This window comes from Embiotoca jacksoni, unplaced genomic scaffold (assembly GCF_022577435.1).
Source record: "Embiotoca jacksoni isolate LCO1_2020_lvr unplaced genomic scaffold, fEmbJac1.0.p SCAF_24, whole genome shotgun sequence".
In the NCBI taxonomy this organism is placed as follows: domain Eukaryota; kingdom Metazoa; phylum Chordata; class Actinopteri; family Embiotocidae; genus Embiotoca; species Embiotoca jacksoni.
The window spans coordinates 2,788,546-2,809,449 of record NW_027185375.1 but is presented as its reverse complement, the minus strand read 5'-3'; the positions used below and the strand labels follow the sequence as shown (position 1 = coordinate 2,809,449).

The window sequence follows — 20,904 nt, the reverse complement described above, 5'->3', positions numbered from 1 at the left end:
GAGGCTATTTTCACGGGCGCTGCACTCCTACTTAGACTTCTATTTTTGTGATGCTTTTATTCTGAATTTAAACTTTAACCGGAAGTGGTACCACCGGAGGCGGAAGACGTTTCGCGGTTTAAGAGCGCAGCGGAGACTATACGAGATAAATTGGTTGGTAGTGTGCGGGTAACATACGGTCGTGGTTTTCGGGTGTCCCCTTTTGCACACAGAGGTAAGCGATTGACGAGATTTCATGAACTGTCTCAGTAAATTGTTTTACAGAAGCGTGACGTAGATCACGCGTTGTGTGCTGTGTTTTTACGCACAAATGTTTAGACAGATGCTAAAGTCAGCTAACTCGGCTGTCACGTCATACACTATTATGTGTTTCTACCAACCCATGCTATGTTATTATTATTATATGATAGTTAATCGGGAGTTGCGTCTCTTGTTTTTCCCCTCTTAGAAAAAAAAACAAAAAACGTTTCTGTCTTGTGTGTTAATGTTGATCGACTGCGCTAACGCCGACTGACACCAGGAGGCCAAGTTATAAGTTGGAGGTTTGGAAAATTGGAATTAAATTAAGTCGTTGTTTGTTTGCTGATTTGATGCTCTGGCCATGCCACGTTAAATATTCGTGTCGGTTTCGTAATTGCACTCGGTAAGCAGTGTTTTTAGGTGGCCTTTCTGCCAACCAGCCTAACGTGTGTGCATTTAGGAATTGGAGGCCCAGTCAGGTGCTCATATTATTAGTTTACCTTTCACACAGAAAACGCTTCTCTCAGGGAAATAGTATGAAGCAAAACACGCTTTTCTGTCTGTATGATGTTAGTTTGCAACAAGCTTGTGGCACATTCAGCTGTACATTTTCCCGTTCAAAGTTTCGTGAGATTGCTAAAGTTTTGAGTTATGTAAGGCTTGTTAAACGTGGGCCAAGAGTTCACCGATCTCTCAGCTCCAGTATTATGCATGACTTCAACCGAAGATAATCCTTTTTACGCCCTATGGAAAGATTTTGGCATTGTAAGAGCCTCTTTACACAATGTAAAGAGATTATTTTTTTCCCCATTTATAATAATTGGCCTGCATGAGCAGTTTGCATGTTTGAATAGTAGAAGAAAAATTGCCACTCGGAAGATTATTTGATTTGTGCCATTCCTTGCTTCGCTGCTTTTTTTTTATTTTACATGGTTTACAAGAGACCTATTGTTCATATTTCTAATTTTAGATTGATACTAAAACACAGAAGAGGATGTCTGTGGCTCTGAAAAATCCTTTTCAACATATAGTTGAGCCTCTAAACCCCAAGGACCCGACTCAGCAGTTTTTCAATCTCTCCAAGCTTGAAGATCCCAGATATGGTAACAGCAAATACTTATTAAATGTTAATATGAAATCTCTATGTTTACCATCATATATCTGAATGACTTTCACTTTCCATCTGCCCCTCACTCAGACCGTCTGCCGTTCTCCATCCGGGTCCTCCTGGAGTCTGCTGTCAGGAACTGCGACGAGTTTCTAGTGAAGCGTTCAGATGTGGAAAATATCCTCAACTGGAAGCAGACCCAGACTCAAACTGTGGAGGTACCATTCAGGCCGGCCCGCGTCATCCTCCAGGACTTCACGTATGTCTACACTATCGCTCTGCATTAGAATGTTATTAACTTGTTGTATAATGTAGGTTCTTAACAATGAATGAAACCTTGACAAATTACTGTTGTTTGGGACAGCTGTTTTGAACCATACACTTGTAGTTTCAGCAGAATTTCAATAATTTTACATTTGAAAGTCACAAGCACTTTTCACTCAGTGAGAACAGGGTTATAATGTTCTCTGTGGCTCTGGAGGAGTTTTGTTAAGTTTGAGAGACTACCCTAAAAAGCTAAAAGTGATGTTATTGATAGTGATATGGGAGAGTTCTTCCTGTTAAAAAGGAGTCTTTCCTCCCAACTGTCAACAAGTGTTTGCTCAAGGGGAAACTAAAGTTTCTTATGTGTCTTAAGATGACTTGCGGTATGGTTTGAATTTAACTGAATTAAAATGAAAAAAAAAAGAAAACAATTGATGTCTTCAGTGGGAAACAGTGGGTTTGGGGTTGAGTGCTACACAAAGGTGAGGGAAGTGAAAGTATTGACAGATGGACTAATATATTGTTGATTTTGCATACATAGAATATGTAGAATATCAGAATCTGAAAAAACATAAATCCTGCCATTTTGAAGCCATGAAGCTGTTAATTTATTTATATTACTCATCTATATTGTCAGACCAGTTGTGATGCACAACTGAATTATACTTTGACTTGTATTTCAGAAAAGATTCTTCTTCTTTTTTCTTTTTTTTTTTATCTCTTCATCTTCTTTTTCATCTTTTTTGAGAAAAGAGAAAAGAATCAGTCAGGTAGGACTTAAACTATTTTAAAGCTGTGCAACGGGTATCAATGCTCTGCTCAAGTTAAGAGATAAGAACCTCATGGTCCACAGTATCAGATGCAGCAGTGAGATCAAGTAAAACCAGGTTAGCAGGATCACCAGCATTGAGTGAAAGGTCATTAAAAACTCTTGAAATGGCAGATTCAGTGGCGTGATATGTTCTAAAACCAGACTGAAAAATATCTAAACTTCCTTTGCAGCGGTGTTCCAGCTGTAGTGGACTTTGCTGCCATGCGTGATACGGTGATGAAACTAGGCGGTGACCCAGAAAAGATTAATCCAGTTTGTCCTGCTGACCTCGTCATTGATCATTCCATCCAAGTGGACTTTAACAGAAAGTAAGAAAAAGTTCCTAAATTTCTATCCACCATAGGATCACGATGGGACCATCAGTTCATATATGCTGTTTTACTGAATTCTGCTGATGCTCATCGCTTTTTTTTTGTGCTAAATTTAACTAGTATCTAATCTCTTGTTTGTTGTTGTATTTTTCTTGTAGGTCCGATAGTCTTCAGAAAAACCAAGATTTAGAGTTTAACCGCAACAAGGAAAGATTTCAATTTTTAAAGGTATAAACTTGTGCACAATCTTAATGTCTAATAGTTTTTAATTGTGTTGGGTTGCTTTAGTTAATAAATATAATCTCTGTTCTTCCCAGTGGGGCTCTAAAGCCTTCAGGAACTTGCGAATAATTCCTCCTGGTTCAGGAATTGTACACCAGGTCAACCTGGAGTATTTGGCCAGGGTGGTGTTTAACTTTGATGGATTGTTCTATCCTGACAGTCTGGTGGGCACCGACTCTCACACCACCATGATCGATGGCCTGGGAGTCCTGGGCTGGGGTAAGACAATGGTGTATGCATTTAAACACGAGGGTTATTTGTGGCAAACTTCTTTTGTGTACCCTTTTATCATTCTCTTGCCTCTCCATGTCTACATGGCTATATGTTGCATACTTCGGGAAGCAACTAAAAACGTGACCGAGCAATACGTTTTCTGTTGAGAAAAAAATAGTATACAGTCTTGATACCCAGCATATCTTCTTTTTATCCTCTTCTTCCTTGTGGCTTTAATTTTCTGCCGCAAAAACTCTACTCACTACTGCCTCCTTTCTAGCAGCAGCAAATGACTGTTTTCAATGAAAAAGCCTGCTGTACAATCCCTGTCCAGAACAATACAGCAGACAGACACAGTTACTGACACTGATGGGAATTGTGGTGTTTTTTTAGCACCTATGAGCAAGATATTTTTCCTGAGGTGGTGGAGACCAAAACATAGCTTAAACCAGTGATTATTGGACTTGGGTTCATCAGGTGGACACTAACATAACTACAACCAGATGGTAATGCTCTCTACTGGATGTGTCAATGTGCAACTTTATAAGGTGATCTGTCAAAGCTGAGGATGTTGTGCTCTGGCCAACAACAATTAATCAGTGCAACTTTAAAATCTGTTGTATGCTGATGCTGCCAGTATTAAAACTATTTCCTCCAGTTTTCCAGGGTTTAGTGATGTGAACGAAGATATTTTGAGACAATATGCATTTGTCACCTATCTTTTATAAGATTTTTGTGTAAATGTGATTAAATTCCTTGATTTATACAAGTGCTAGGTTACCTTTTGGCAAACGTTACTATCCACACAGTTTAAAGAAAATTCACATTGTATTTTCCAGATGTCAGACCATGTACCAAACCAAAAGTAGCACTTCCCACTGTAGATACAATTTTTTTTTTCGCATAACATAAAATCCACAGATTTAGAAAAAGTTCAAAAAGTCCCATATCACAATCATAGCTTTACCCAAAACAAATACATAATCAGTTCAAATATGTTGTCTGTTCAACTGACAGAATCTTTTTATTAGTTTATTTATTATTTCCTAAACAATGAAAATTCTGTCCATGTTTAATGATAATTTATCTAAACAGAGCAACTCCTAGCAGCCTACTACAATGTGTTTTCATTGTTACTCTGCAACCTATTGAGATATTATTAGTTGGCCGTTATATTCATTAAAGATAAGGTCTCTAAGAAAGATCTTGACATTGCAGAAACATACTGTATTCTAGATTTTTGAAGGAGAACAGACTTTTGCTAGCAGTGAAATATTCCGACGGCTCTGATGAAACGTCACTTGTGGACATCCGCTGTGTGGCCTATAAACTTTGTGTGTAACAGCTCACCTATCTAAAGTGAAGAATAGAAGGTCACATATTAATTTGCTGTTAGATCCTGTCTCTGTGTCGGGAATACTTATGGATAATTAATGAAGCTGCTGCCATTGTTCCACGTGCGCAAATGTGCGCTACTCTTTGTACGCAGTCATGTAAATCCTGCTGCTGTTTGATGTAGTAAGCCAGACTGTAGGCCAGTCTGTTGTGACCAGTGCTTTGTACTTCGCTGTGGTCTGCTGGGGGAGCAGCGTTGGAGCCGGCGACACCAGCAGACTTAACAAACTGGTTAAGAAGGCCGGCTCCATCATCGGCTACAAACTGGACAGCCTGGAAAAGGTGGTGGAGAGGAGGACGCAGAACAAACTATTATCCATATTGGATAATCCTGCCTTGCGTACTGTCTGTAGTGCTTGAACCACACTTTGGGAATCAATTTTCTCGGTAATGACATGACAACAACAACAACAACAACAAAAGTACTCCAATTGAAATGTGATCATTAAGTCCTAAAGAAGTTATCCTTAAACATTCAGGTGTGGGCGGAATTGAAGCGGAGGCTGTGATGTTGGGCCAACCAATAAGCATGGTGTTACCTGAGGTGGTGGGATACAAGCTGTATGGGATCTCAAACAAGCTCATCACCTCCACTGACATTGTCCTCACTATTACTAAGGTAACTAGAACACAGTGGTAATTGCAAAGGTAATTACAACACAAGTGCCTCTGGTCTTGTTCAGCACTACTAACATCACACCCTTCCTTACCATTTGTGTTTTCAGCACCTCCGTCAGGAGGGCGTAGTGGGGAAATTTGTGGAGTTTTTTGGCCCAGGTGTGGCTCAATTGTCTATTGCTGACAGAGCCACCATCGCCAACATGTGTCCAGAGTATGGAGCCACAGCAGCTTTCTTCCCTGTGGACGACATAAGCATTCGGTACCTCGAGCAGACCGGTGAGTGTCCTTCTGTGGACTATGAAAACAAGCTTGAGTGATATTACATGCCTGTAATAATGAGTTTTAATTTTTCCTTTAGGACTATCGGTGCACAAACATTTTATTTTCTACCAATATTGGTTTTATTCTATTTTACTATTTTCAACCAATTTGAACTTAACTTATTTAACAACTGCAGTGATTCTGATTCAAGTGCTGCAAATATGGTTTAACAATGGAGTACTGCTTCAAAGTTCATTTGCAGTATCCTATTACTATCATTGTGTCAACAGATGCTAGCAACTTTTTCCTTAAGAGTGTTATTTTCTTTTAATTTGAAGAGAAATACGACCTAATTTTTTTCTTGCATAATTCCCTTTTCTAGTTATTAAATGGATGCTTAGTTTATTTAAGACTAGGAATTGGCACTTCTAGCAGAAATGCTTTCCAAAATTTGCTCGGAACTATTGGATTATTAATCGACTATTTACCCTACCACTCCCCACCCCTCTAATGTCGGTGTTTGCAGAGTTTGCACTGCACCTCATCTTCATTTATGTTTTGAAGGAGTTCCACACAGAACTTTTGGACGGCTGTGTTTCTCCTATTCGCACTCTAGACTCACAGCGCCACACAGTTCTATCTTGCAAAGCTCCAAAGCCTGATGGCAACCGTGGTGTTCTTCTCCTTATGTTGTTTAATAGCTGTTGGCAGAGAGCTTGTAGGTGAATTACCGACACCTGCTGACGGGAATAACACATTACAACCAGGTGCTGGTAAAAACACAAAGCGAGGAAGAACGATAGTTGCGTATGCTAATTGATTTTTAAAAAAAAAAATATTTTAACGACTATTCGACAAACATGTCCCATCCCTATTTAAGACACCTATCTGATTCATCACAGGTGATTATTTTCATTATTTTTTCTCTTTTTCTGGATTCAGGTCGAGAACCAGAGAAGCTCACCCACATTACAAAGTACCTGAAGGCAGTGGCCATGTTCAGAGACTACAATAATGTTTCTCAGGATCCAGATTTCACTCGGGTCAGTTGCGACCTCATTTTGAAGTTTTAGCAGTTTTTGCTGAGGTTGCTCCCTCCAGGAACACACACGATAGGTCATTGTCTTTTGTAATTTGCAAATGCAAACTGTGAAATGACACCAAACACAAATGTAATACGAATCAAGTAAATCAGTTATTTAACACTAGACTACCAACAGTTTCAGCTACAAGTTGTCTCATGAGGGTGCACAGTCAGAGGCTATTAAGGCAAAGAAGCATAATGTAAAATGACTACCATGACATCTCCTTCCCTTTCTCTCTCTCTCAGGTTGTAGAGTTGGATCTCAGCACAGTGGTTCCGTGCTGCAGCGGCCCCAAAAGACCTCAGGACAGAATTCCTGTTTCTGACATGAAAAAAGACTTTGAAACCTGCCTGGGAGCAAAGGTAGGTTACTTCCAGTAGATACACATTAAACTGGGTAAATATTAAAATCCCTTAATTTTGGGGAAATCTATTACACCCAAAACACAGCTTTTTAAAAGCTGTCTCAGGAGAACATACATCTGAAAACTGGATTTTTTTTTTTTTTTTTTTTTTTTTTTCCCTTGTGATTGCTCACTGTAAATGATCACAAAGCAAAAGAGATAGATTGGGTTTTTTTTTTAAATTTATTTATTATGGTAATTCATTGCCTCATAATTATGCATAACATGAATTAAGGCAGAAAGCGTCGTTCATATATTCCAAAGGCACCAACTTCCTTTTTTAAAAAAAAAAATCCCGTCCAACGTGGTTTCTTTTCCTCCATTCTCACATAGCATTTAGATCAAATTTTGTAACCCTTTGTCGATAGGGCTGGATATCAAATCTCAATACTTTTTGGTACTCTTTGACATCAGTTTTGGTAGATTTGTGATCTTAATCAAATCACATCCTAATTTAATCAAAACATTACTAATTTAAGACTGCTTTCTGTACAAAAGATGTTCATATTTTTCAAAGTATCACAAAAGTAGTGCTTTGTTTTCAGTTCAAAGACTCGGCTACTGTATTGGCTTTAGGACCATAAATGTTGTTTTTAAATTGATCGTGAGTGTCTATAAAAGGGTTGTAGTTCTTTTCATTGCACTTGCGAAATAGAAATACATTTTATCCCTCCGAGTCAGGTGTGTTGGAGGCATATAACCAGCTGCACATATCTCAGCAACGCCTTAATGGAGTTTTCTTCAAATTTGGCACAAACTTTTCACTTTGACTCAGGGATGAACTGCTTGTTCAAAGGTTAATTTCACTGTGACCTGACAAAACACATTTTTGATGATAACTCAAAATTTCAGATGCTAATTAGGAAAATATATACACAAACGTCTAATAAAATAAAATTGTGAAGTGCTGAAATTTTGTATCCAAAATTTCAAAGGGCAGCTTCACTGTGACATTAGCATGTTCTGCAAAAATCACTTCTGGCCATTAATTTAATGCCATAACTCAGGAACAGAAGGGGTGGTTGTGACCATATTTCAGATTTGGTCATTTTCAGAATAGGTGACACTAATCTTTGCTTCCAAAATTTGTAGCTTCTTTCAGGCAACATTCATACTTGAAGCATCGCCTATTGTCATGGCTATAACTTAGCGTTTTATCAGAATGAACTTTATAGGCCGCACATGAGAACATATGTAAGGACTTCTTCAAAGTCTTCATTACATGCATTGTACGAGCCTTGACATAGATGGATGTAAACTGCAACTTGACTGGTTGGCGGAGGTAGACAGCTACGAGGTATTAATGTTCGTTATTTTCTTTATGTAATGTTCTCAGCAAGGATTCAAGGGTTTCCAGGTGGCCCCTGAGCGTCACAGTACTGCAGTCCCCTTCCAATTCAGTGGAAAAGAGTATACGTTGAGCCACGGTTCAGTGGTTATTGCTGCCATAACCAGCTGCACAAACACCAGCAACCCATCTGTTATGCTTGGAGCAGGTGAGTGTAATTATTTTGATTGCATATCGTATCATAGGATTTTGTGTCACCTCAGTTTTGATCACTGGCTCTCAACTTTTTTGGGGCCAGCCCCCTCCTCTTCATCTTCCAGATCTCTTACAATTCTATCCCCCATCAGTGAAAATTTGGGTGAATTTTCTTCCCTGAATATTAAAGTTCATTATTATTCTGTGTTATATCATTAAAAAAAATATGCCATTGAATGCCTAATAGTAGATTTTATTTACTGGATAGTTGCAATGTCCATGTCATTAGTTCCCCATGGAGCAAAAAGCCAGACTTTAATTAGGTCTCGTCATTGATAACAGGGCAGCGAGTCTGAAAACTATACTTTGGCACTAATGTCAAATAATTGGTGTCAATTGGTCCAACAAAAAACAAGTAGCTGGACGGCTGTATAACCTACCAGAGGTTTATAAGAATAAAATAGTCATTTGTAGTACTTTGGGTGAACTGGCCGATAAATAGCCCAGAAGGAGTATTGTCATGTTTGTCAGCCCATTGTATCACAACGCATTAATACCCATAGACTGTATATAAAAGTTGACGTAGCTTCTGGCTCTGAAAAATTAGGCTCCTTCTTTTTAGTGTTACCCCATAATAATTCATGAACATAATCAGCCCTAATCTGTAGTCTGCTTTTTCACAATAATGTTACTGGTTTTCAGAAACACTGATAATTCTGTCCATATGTAATAATAATTTGTCTATCGACAGCAATTTATAGTACAATACATCATTTTTTTTTCAAGGAGGAGGAGCACACCTGGATAGAAAACAATAATAATAATAATAATAAACTTTATTTGTATAGCACTTTTCTAAACTTCAGATGTGATGTGATGTGGTCCCTTTTCCTGGTTTTAGTTAAAAGTCTGGCAGCTCTATGCAAGCCATTCAGGAAAAAAAAGCAGCGTCTTAATTAGGAAGAGACTCGTTGAAAAGCCAGTCCCAGCTGACTTTGGGTAAAGGCAGAGTACGCCCTGGATTGATTGCCAGTCTAGACAGTTTTTTTTCTTTTTTTTAATGACACAGTACTTTAATGATACATACTTCTTTTCCAGGACTCCTTGCAAAGAAAGCAATAGAAAATGGTTTGAGTGTGAAGCCGTACATCAAGACCAGCCTGTCGCCTGGCAGTGGAGTGGTGACCTACTACCTAAAAGAGAGTGGTGTAATGGACTACCTCTTTCAGCTGGGGTAAGCTTCAAAATGTTTGTTTTCATACAGGTGTCTTGATTTATAGAAGACAAAAACGCAGTTAATTCTTGACCTTGGAGAACAGTGATCTGGTACACAAAAAAAAAAACTTAATCTAATGTTCTCTTACTAGTCTTTTTTGTTGAGACAGTTCCACTTCATCTCACAGTGTTCATTAACAGATTGAGTTTGACTTGTCATGGACACGCAGAACAAACATTTTTATCAGCAGTGTGTTATATTATGTGTTATAATAATAATGGGTTCAAAGACAATGTATCAAATGTTGAACCCAATACATTTTATTGTTTTATGAAAAATATGTTTATTTTAAAAAAAAGTTCAGCCCTAACTTTTTTGAAACGTGTTGCTGGCATCAAATTCAAAATTTTCATATACTTTACAAAAAAACAACATTTCGATGTTTCAACATTTGATATGTTGTCTTTGGTCTATTTTCATTTAGATATTGGTCTTCTTGATTAGCAAATCATCGCATTCTGTTTTCATTTACATTTTACACAGCATCCCAAATTTGGAAATGGGGTTGTATTAACAATTATACCGGTGTTATTGTGAAAGATATGACATTGCAGACCCCGAGGATTATACTGCGTTAGGTTGCCTGTTTCAATGTTTATTGACAAATCTCTATAGTGTATATATGTCATATTGTCCATGTTTAGTACACAATAAAATGGTATATATAGGTTGTACCTTGAAGTACGCACAGTGCGGCTGCTGAAGTAGTACTAAGTGATGCAAAGCAACGATTGCAGTACAGCAATGTCACCATGTAAACAAACATTTTTGTCTCTCTGTTAGCTTTGAGGTTGTTGGCTATGGTTGCATGACGTGTATAGGCAACAGTGGGCCGCTCCCAGAGCCGGTGGTGGAGGCCATTACCAAGGTACCCATGGTTTATATGAGAGGCTGTTTCCACATCTCTCTTGTGTCATTCCACCTTTTCATGCTGTGCTTGGCTCTTTTCTCCTTCATTTTTCAGTTCTTCATTTGTTCACACTGTGGCAACACAGTATACTAAAGACCCTAAAAGTTGTCTTTTTTTTGTCTTTTTTTTTTTGCATGTACTTTTTGTTGATCTGAAGTTGCTTTCTTCTTATTTTACAAAGTAGAACAACATTGCTTTCTTCTTTCTTCACAACCCAAAGCAACATTAATGCACAAAGTACCTACAGGATTTTCGGATCTACTCGTATTGTCATGATGTTTACATTGGTTTGTGCCTCAGGGGGATCTGGTTGCTGCAGGTATCCTGTCAGGGAACAGAAACTTTGAAGGGCGAGTCCACCCCAACACCAGAGCCAATTACCTGGCTTCTCCACTACTCGTCATCGCCTATGCAATGGCCGGCACTGTGAGGATTGACTTTGACAACGAGCCCATTGGTGAGTATAGTATTTTTCCATTCTCCACTAAGTGTCCCAGTTATACTATGACAGTGAACCAACATGCACAGGAGCAGGACCGCCCATAAGTGGTATGGCCATATTATGAATACACCTGTGCTTTCCCTACAATGACGAGTCAAAATGTCTGCTGTGAAAAAAAGGTTTAGTATCTCCAGAAGGAACTCCTGTAAAGCCTGATAAGTGTCCTCATGCGATGCCAGCATCTGTTAGGGATGAAGAATACAAGTTTGAAAATGCAAAAAGATCTGTTGGAAACAAAGAAGATGGCCGTACCTCGGTAGTCTTCTTATCTCAGTTGCAAGCTCCAGGCTTCATTAGAAGCTTCCAACATGACACACCCAAATGTCTGACTGTAATATTTGCAGTTGAGTTTCATTGTAGATAATGTTGGCCACTAGGATTTGATGAGGAAGAAGAGAGATTATATCTCTGGGTTTTGTGCACTCTCATTTTTTTTTTTTTTATATCATTCTGACAGTGGTGCATAAGAACAATGCTTAATCACTGCAGTACGGCTTTTATAACTGGTTTTCATTACTTCTCAGTTTTGAGTATCTTTTATCCCCTTACTTTGGAATATTGTGGAGAAACCAAATCCTCGCCAACCTCTCCACACTTGGAGAGCTCATTAGTAACGGGTTAGCTCTGGTTAGCAAAACCAGAGGCATACATGTCACTGTGCATGCGAGTTAAATTGAATGGTTGTGGTCCATCAACCTGTGTGTCATTACACACCAAAGGGAGTTCGCAGAAAATGTAATGTACTGGAACAGGCTTCTAAAAGCCAATGTCGGTGGACAGAAGTTTTTTGTGAAGCTCGGTTTGCCGATCTGGGACAATTTGGTTCCTTGATTTGGTCACTTTGGTCACAGAATACAGTGCATTATGGATAAACCCAGTCATACTTTGCGTCATGGGAAGTGTTTCCATTGGATACTGCTGGATTGAGTACATTGTGTCTGATTTAAAATCATTGGATTTGCTAAAACAACTTATTATAATGTGTTTTGACAAAATTAGCTTTCAAAAAATAGCTTCCAATGGTAGCCTTTTAGATTTAACACTAAACCGTGTACTACACAGTGTAGTCTGAATGTCACAGTACACCAAGATTGTTGACCTTTCGACCAAATTTATTTTAGACCTCAAGAGGCATTCTTAACTCTTAATTTTTTTTTTGTGTGTGACATCATCAGATAAGCCACGGTGTTTAGATTATATTTGATTGACTGCTTTTGTATGTACTTCAAGCTTTCATATTTTCATAGTCAAAACAATTATGGAGCCTGAAGCTGGACAAAAGCGAGGTTTAAATTCTTCAAATATTGATATGTTTTATATATTGCTCTCTCCATTGTAGGCATTAACTCAGAAGGCAAAGAGATATTTCTGAGGGATATTTGGCCCACACGGGAGGAGATCCAAGCTGTGGAGACAATTTTTGTCATTCCATCAATGTTCAAAGAAGTCTATGAGAAGGTTGAGGTAATGTAAACATTGATCTGTTGGAAAGAAAAAGCATTCCAGTAGTTTGACAAGAATCTCTCAGGTCTTACTTTTTTGTTGTTGTTGTTGCTGCAGAAAGTGAATGAACGCTGGAACTCTCTGGTGGCTCCCGCTGACAAGCTGTACACGTGGGACCCCAAATCAACCTACATCAAGTCACCCCCATTCTTTGACGGTTTGGTAAATATACATAAAACTACACATTTCAAAACGTATGCAGCCATCACAAGTGGGATAGGAAACCCCAGGCCTGCTGATATTCAATTACGATATTCATTTGCTTGGCTGTTTTGTTGTAGAGCTATAACCAAAATTTTTGAAAATGTAAATTCCTTTGACAGTCATTGTGAACTCCAAAGCAGAATCAACACAGGCATTTTTTTTATGCTTAAAAAAAATTTGAACATGGAAAAGACATTAAACTTGTGTTTATTTCATTTTCAACAAAAATTAGAAGCCAATGGTTGTTTTCATTGTTATTTTTGTAAAGGTTGGATTTGCTCTTTATTAGGAACACCACTCTAATACTGGGTTGGGTCTCCCTTCACTCTTGAACATCCTCTTTTCTTGGTGTCTGTACTTGTCCTGCTAGATCTTTGTGCTGCATTTGACACGATTATTCACAGCACTTTATTACAGATACTGGAACATGTCATTGGCATTAACTAATAATAGAAAAAAATGACTATATTAACTATTAACCAAGGCTAACCAGGAATTTCCTGTTGCACTGGATGCACTAAGCTTCTCTCTTCTAATGTCTTTCTCTCTATGCCATTGTTACATCTCATAACTTTATACTCTATCGCTCACATATGTTTTAGATTTTTCTGCAGGTATCTCTAATCTGGGGTTACTGGCCCTACTAACCTACCCAACGTCTATCGTTTGTTGTGTCTCTATGTTGTTCTCACTTCTCTGTAGTTTTTCACTTCATCTCTCTGCTTGTTACTGATCCCACAAACCTTCCCAATTTGTATTGTTTGTCATGTATCTTTGCTCTTCTTCTCTCCCTGTGAATACCTCTAAAAAATGTTGCTGCCCTTGACTGCTGCTCGTTTATATCTGAGTAGTGCTGATACTTTTAAGCGCTGCTTCTGAAGATAATTAAGTTCCCCACCCCCGTATGTAGCCTTGACTGTATCCTGTCTTCATTCAGACCATGAAGCTGCAGCCTCCTAATTCCATAAATGACGCCTACGTGCTGCTGAACTTGGGAGACTCGGTTACCACAGACCACATTTCTCCTGCAGGGAACATCGCCAGGAACAGCTCCGCAGCACGCTACCTGTTCGACAGAGGGTAATTGAGCTCACTGCTTCCAACTGTAGTAGAAGTCTCTACAGTGCATCCGGAAAGTATTCACAGCGCTTCACTTTTTCCACATTTTGTTACATTACAGCCTTATTCCAAAATGGATCAAATTCATTTTTCCCCTCAAAATTCTACACACAATACCCCATAATGACGTGAAATAATTTTTTTTGAAATTTTTGCAAATCTATTTAAAATTTTAAAAAAAAGAAAAAATTACATGTACACAAGTATTCACAGCCTTTGCCATGACACTCAAAATTTAGCTCAGGTGCATCCTGTTTCCACTGATCATCCTTGAGATGTTACTACAACTTGATTGGAGTCCCCCTGTGGTGAACTCAGTTGATTGGACATGATTTGGAAAGACACACACCGTCTATATAAGGTCCCACAGTTGACAGTGCATGTCAGAGCACAAACCAAGCCATGAAGTCCAAAGAATTGTCTGTAGACCTCTGAGACAGGATTGTATCGAGGCACAGATCTGGGGAAGGGTACAGAAAAACGTCTGCAGCATTGAAGGTCCCAATGAGCACAGTGACCTCCATCATCCGTAAATGGAAGAAGTTTGGAACCACCAGGACTCTTCCTAGAGTTCGCCGCCCGGCCAAACTGAGCGATCGGGGGAGAAGGGCCTTAGTCAGGGAGGTGACCAAGAACCCGATGGTCACTCTGACAGAGCTCCAGGTTTTCTCTGTGAAGAGAGGAGAACCTTCCAGAAGGACAACCATCTCTGCAGCACTCCACCAAGCAGGCCTGGATGGTAGAGTGGCCAGACGGAAGCCACTCCTCAGTAAAAGGCACATGACAGCCCGCCTGGAGTTTACCAAAAGGCACCTGAAGGACTGTCAGACCATGAGAAACTAAATTCTCTGGTCTGATGAAACAAAGATTGAACTCTTTGGCCTGAATGCCAAGCGTCATGTTTGGAGGAAACCAGGCACCGCTCATCACCTGGCCAATACCATCTCTACGGTGAAGCATGGTGGTGGCAGCATCATGCTGTGGGGATGTTTTTCAGCGGCAGAAACTGGGAGACTAGTCAGGATGGAGGGAAAGATGAATGCAGCAATGTACAGAGACATCCTTGATGAAAACCTGCTCCAGAGCGCTCTGGACCTCAGACTGGGGCGAAGGTTCATCTTCCAACAGGACAACGACCCGAAGCACACAGCCAAGATAACAAAGGAGTGGCTTCGGGACAACTCTGTGAATGTCTTTGAGAGGCCCAGCCAGAGCCCAGACTTGAACCCGATTGAACATCTCTGGAGAGATCTGAAAATGGCTGTGCACCAACGCTCCCCATCCAACCTGATGGAGCTTGAGAGGTCCTGCAAAGAAGAATGGGAGAAACTGCCCAAGAATAGGTGCCAAGCTTATAGCATCGTACTCAAAAAGACTTGAGGCTGTAATTTCTGCCAAAGGTGCTTCAACAAAGTATTGAGCAAAGGCTGTGAATACTTGTGTACGTGTTATATTTTCGTTCTTTATTTTTAATAGATTTGCAAAAATTTTAAACAAACTATTTTCACTTTGTCATTATGGGATATTGCGTGTAGAACTTTGAGGAAAAAAATTAATTTAATCCATTTTGGAATAAGGCTGTAACATAACAAAATGTGTAAAAAGTGAAGCGCTGTGAATACTTTCCGGATGCACTGTATGTAGGTCATCTTTATTATCCCTTTTAAGGAGTTGCTGAGCTTTTTAAAAGTTAAATTAAATGGGAACAGAGTTCCTGAAACTGGTGTAAACACATCAACTCAGTTCATCCTCATTTAGACTGAAGCGCTGACTTCAGTATCTTTAATAATAACTATTTAAAACCCACTATACAGGAAATGCGATCTAGGTTTTTATATTCCTTTACCTCCTGCCTGATGTCAGTTATTGGTGTGTCAGTAAAAGGAGGGAAAAAAAAAATGCTGTATATGAATAAATCTCATACAATGAAACTTCCTCAGAACACAAGAGGAAAATAGTAGTCTGAATCTAACTCAGATGAGCCTTTATTAAAGTCTATTTCTAAACTATTCATAAAAGTTCTCTATTTCACTCTCTTTGTATTTTGACAGTTTGACCCCTCGAGACTACAACTCATACGGCTCTCGTCGAGGTAACGACGCCGTCATGGCCAGAGGGACGTTCGCCAACATCCGCCTCTTCAACAAGTTCCTCAACAAGCAGGCACCACACACCATTCACCTGCCAACTGGAGAAACGGTCAGCCTGCAACACTTTTCATTCCCATAGTGAACCACTGTGTGATGTCAGCCAAAATGCTTTTCTGTTGGCCACCTTTGTCTCATTTATAAGATAATGAATAGAGAAAGTCACGCTGTGAAGGCCCCTTAGACATTGTGATTTTGGTCTGTCCAAGGTAAAACCTGACAATTATGAGAGAAGCATGGCAAAATATTTCCCTAGATTACGCAAAGATGCTAACTTATAGCTGAGTAAACAAAAGACAGCTCACATCAAAGTTCTGTTATCTTATTTTTTTCAAGATTAATTGTCTTAAAAAAGTCAAAATAGTACAAATGCACGTCAGTTTCCCAGAGCCTGACATCCTCAAATGTCTCATTTTGTAAAATCAGCCCTTCCAGATTTTCTGGATAAATTCTTGTGTTTAAGAGGCTGATACCAGGTTATCGAGGTAACTTTGGGTTTAACTCTGGGTGTTGAGTGCCACAAAGGTGGTTCGCTTCATATACATCGCCATGGTAACATATGCTGCAGACATAACCCCCGCTCTGTAGCAGGTTCAATTTGAGATAACAGATCAAAATGCATAAAAGCACAGTCCGCTCCAGAGGGCAGAGTGTTCAGAAACCAACAAACCTCTTTGGCTCTCCCTGATGACTTTTGAGACATACGTTTTGTTTCATTGTGTTTTTGTACACCGCTGTCATCCTACAACAAAGGCCGATTGAAGCCCTTGCAGGCTACTTGTAGTTGTATGATTTGAATGTAAACCCACCTACTGCTTTGAATTATGCTTTTATATTTATTTCCTATTAGTTCCCCAGTCAGTTTAACAACATAGTGGCTCCAGTTGAAAGGATTAGATTAAAACATACAAGTCATAAGAATACTGATTACATTTAAATATGTAATCAGATTTTACATGTCTGTAAACTCATCACATCTAAATGTGATTGTTAGGACAAAAAAAAAAAAAAAAAAAAAAAAAAAATCCATATTAACAGTGCAGTGGCAGTGTAGGGACCGAATTAGTTTGTTTGCTTTTCAAAATATGAGAGCAGTGTAGATGGATGATACAAACTGATGACATGCCTCTGCTTGTTCCGTTTATCTTTTTCTATTCACACCATCACACCATAATTCAGCATTTCTCTCCTAAACCGAGACCACACAGCTTCAAGCAACACCTCAGTGTCAGTACCTGTGAAAAGTCCTATTACATTTGAACTAATCCTTTCATGTTTCCCTTCTTCTTCCAGATGGATGTGTTTGATGCTGCAGAGAGGTACCAGCAGTCGGGTATCCCGCTGCTGGTTCTAGCAGGAAAGGAGTATGGCTCCGGGAGCTCCAGAGACTGGGCAGCAAAGGGCCCCTTTCTGTTGGTGAGCTTCACTTCTCGTCAGTCCCTCCCTGTTGTTATGTCTCTGGTCTCAGGAGAAGCCTTAACATACCTTGCTGTGTGACCCTCCACATAATCACAAGGGGTTTCAACTTTTCGGTTTTGTTTGCAGGGTATTAAGGCAGTTCTAGCGGAGAGCTATGAGCGGATCCACCGCAGTAACCTAGTTGGGATGGGGGTGATTCCTCTGGAGTATTTACCTGGAAACACTGCTGGTAGTCTGGGGCTGACCGGCAAAGAGCGCTATACCATCACCATCCCTGAGCAGATCACCCCCAGGATGATCATCGACGTCAAGGTATGTTAAGGACAAAACGGGGACATAATTGTGCTTTTGACATCATTTTGAACATGACACTTGATGTGGTTTCTTCCTGCCTTCGCAGCTCAACACAGGGAAAATATTTCCAGTACGGATGAGATTCGACACAGATGTGGAGCTTACATATTTCCAGCATGGAGGAATCCTCAACTATATGATCCGCAAGATGACTGAAAACTAATGTGTGTAACTGTTATGAATTCACAATTCATAGGAGAATAATTCCCCACATTTGGTGTAGAGCGCCATTTGCAGAGAGCTGATACTGTAGAATTACATAGCAGACTGAACTGCATATAAATGAGATGAGAGTATTTAATTATCATATGTCGGGTAGAACGATGCTGGTTGCCATTGGAAAAAAGTTTTCACCACTTTTTCACTTAAACCGTATGTTGTCCAGAATTTAATTCTTCTAAAAATCCGTCGTTCTTATGTTTTGAATTTGGTTGTGTCAGAGGTTCAGAGACAGCACTACTGAAACAATGCAAAGGATCATTCATAGCCTAGGTCTTATATTGGTCTGAAGAACAGATATAGCAGTGGACGGGTACGAGCAGAAAGACCCAAACTGTGATAAACCAGAGGGATTCTTAAGAAAGAAAGATCACGTTTAAGATTCAAAAGTTGATTCTTGACCTCATTGGATGGAATCTACATGTCCAAGTTAGCTTTTGAGGTCAAGAGGTCTCTGAATTGCAAACTCCATGCGGTGGATGCTCCAGAAAAGCTACTGAATTGACCATGTGGTAAGGTTGTTTTGATCAAGGTTCTGTTGGTGAAAGTGATTCATTGAAGTTATTGACCTATAGATCATAAAAGCAGAGTTACATGTGACTTGACTCTAATAATCCTGTTACTACTATTCCCGTAACAGTTACCTTATACTGCAGTTTTATTCACAACCATTTTTTTCAAATCGTGTCTCTCAATCCTTTCTGCTTCGTCGCAGATTTAAAACCGTGTTTGTTTGTTCTTCAGACATTGCGCACTTCATTGTAAACCTGCTTTTGTCTGAGCGAGTTCATGTTATTGATTGCCTTAATAACTTTTGGACTGATCATCTTCAATTTATTAATGTTGCTGGTGTCTTGTTTTAATAGTGATTGTTTTGATTATAAAGATTGACAAAACCATGTTGGTTTTTTTTTTTTTACCTCCTCTATGTTCATTATAAGCGTAAACATTACCACAGAATATACAGAGGAAAGGGTGATTTTTGGATGTTCTATATGTCAGTAGGCCTAATTGATTTATTTTTAGAGGGGACTAAAATATGTACTCTTGCTCATTCTTTGGCATTCCTCTAAAACTACAACTAACACAGTTCTAAGACTATCTAGGAATGTTCTTTTTTTTTTTTTTAAATCACCACAAAATAAAAGCCTTAAAATAGTCTTAAAACCCCCTTTGGTTCCCTAAATAGGCTGATTGAACACTGCTCTCACTGATCCTGTATTTCAGTCAGAAGTGTGGAGAAGAAAGGGGGTCTTGATGCCACTTTATCTACATTACAATTGTTGATGACGTGTAGAGACAAAATGAGTGCTTTATGGTGTGCTCAGATGTCTCCGATGTACCTTCCTGCTATGAGTTCAGTTGCTCTTTATGGCCACTAGAGGATAAGATGAGACTATTAATCCCGCAGTGGGGAAATTTAGTCTTCACCGCAACATAGGAATACAGTTAGGAAAAGAAGGTAAGCACACAATAAGACAAAAATGACAAAATACACACAATAAAAATAAGATGGATAACATTTGTTTTTCTTCTTCTTTTTTTTTTAAGAGTGCTGTGACATACATATGAGATACAGTTGCCACATGAAGATATGATGGCACTGTAAAGTCTGACAGCCATCAGTACAACACTCTTTCCTGCTCTGGGGGTGCAGGTGTCACTGAAGGAGCTGCTTACAGTCTCATGGAGGGGTTGAGAGGTGTCGTCTGTGATCAATGTCAGTTCGGCTAACATCCTCGGGACAGAGTTGGCCCTTTTGACCAGCTTGTTCAGTCTTCTCCTGTCTCTCTCTCTGTGCCCAGAAGTCTGCTGGGGCTGTGTGAGGAAACCAGTGTGATTCATGTTACCATGGACAGCGAGCAAAAGCACACGCAGCTAAAGTGAAGGCTTCAAGGTTCTGTATATCATATATCCTAACCGATGACCAGACAAAGAATAGTTTTTGTTTTAATCATAAATCAATGATTAAGACAAACGACTAATATTTGTCTAATTATCAGTCATTGCTGGACTTGTTATGGTCTTCCCAGGCACATTTGCTGTGGTCCCCACATTGAGGCCACAGGTAGCACCATCACCTTTACCACCTTCTCAATATGCTGAATATACCTTGCTGCCACGGAGTACCTATTGAGGGATACACTAAGCAGTAAAACTAGATTTTGATGTGGGGCCCCTCCACAACACGGCCAGATAATGACCTAAATTGTCCTTTAGCTCAAACAACTCATTAGTTACTCTAGATGACATTGTCTTGGCCTCCAGCACCGCTGTGAGGAACCTTGGCGTCATCTTTGATGAGGATTTGTCCTTTAGCCACCAGATTGAGCAAGTCTCCAGAGCTGCAATCTTTCATCTACGTAATATTAATAAAATCAGGGAAATCCTTCCTCAGTGTGATGCACAAAACTAATTAATGCGTTTGTTACGTCTAGGCTAGATTATTGTAATTCCTTGTTGTTAGGATGTCCGAATTACTCATTAAAAACCCTGCATTTGATCCAAAATGCTGCAGCAAGAGTACTGACGGGATTTAGCAAGCGAGATCATATTTCTCCTGTTTTAGCTTCTCTTCGTTGGCATCCTGTTAAATCAAGAAGAGAGTTTAGAATTCTCCTGCTGACTTACAAAGCACTTCATGACCAGGCTCCATCTTATCTCAGAGATCTTAAAGAACCACATCATCCTGACAGAGCACTTCGCTCTCAGAGTGCTGGTTCCCAGTGTTTCCTAAAGAAGAATGGGAGGCA

The 20,904-nt window shown here is 39.5% G+C and overlaps 1 protein-coding gene across 2 annotated transcripts; it reads left to right on the top strand.

Moving 5' to 3' along the window:
- The first annotated feature begins 107 nt into the window (after positions 1-107).
- aco1 (aconitase 1, soluble) lies at positions 108-19,050 on the top strand. 2 transcript variants are annotated; one of them, XM_069159051.1, is made up of 21 exons: positions 108-214; positions 1,211-1,343; positions 1,439-1,607; positions 2,615-2,752; positions 2,914-2,983; positions 3,073-3,256; positions 5,125-5,264; positions 5,371-5,542; positions 6,470-6,570; positions 6,858-6,974; positions 8,352-8,511; positions 9,597-9,732; positions 10,558-10,642; positions 10,985-11,141; positions 12,526-12,650; positions 12,747-12,851; positions 13,831-13,973; positions 16,064-16,211; positions 17,453-17,575; positions 17,705-17,890; positions 17,979-19,050. In XM_069159051.1, the coding sequence occupies exons 2-21, from the start codon at positions 1,235-1,237 to the stop codon at positions 18,093-18,095; spliced, it is 2,685 nt and encodes an 894-aa protein (XP_069015152.1). In that variant the 5' UTR covers positions 108-214; positions 1,211-1,234; the 3' UTR covers positions 18,096-19,050. The 2 variants fall into 2 exon arrangements, with proteins under 2 accessions (XP_069015152.1, XP_069015153.1); XM_069159052.1 differs by lacking the exon at positions 108-214 and adding an exon at positions 325-542.
- The last annotated feature ends 1,854 nt before the right edge of the window (positions 19,051-20,904 follow it).

What these genes read in the sequence shown, in the direction of transcription:
- aco1 (XM_069159051.1), top strand. Translation starts at nt 1,235, where the DNA reads ATGTCTGTGGCTCTGAAAAATCCTTTTCAACATATAGTTGAGCCTCTA. An exon ending in AGGATCCAGATTTCACTCGG is followed by an intron (nt 6,571 to 6,857) that starts GTCAGTTGCGAC and finishes TCTCTCTCTCAG; the next exon opens with GTTGTAGAGTTGGATCTCAG. An exon ending in CGCTACCTGTTCGACAGAGG is followed by an intron (nt 13,974 to 16,063) that starts GTAATTGAGCTC and finishes GTATTTTGACAG; the next exon opens with TTTGACCCCTCGAGACTACA.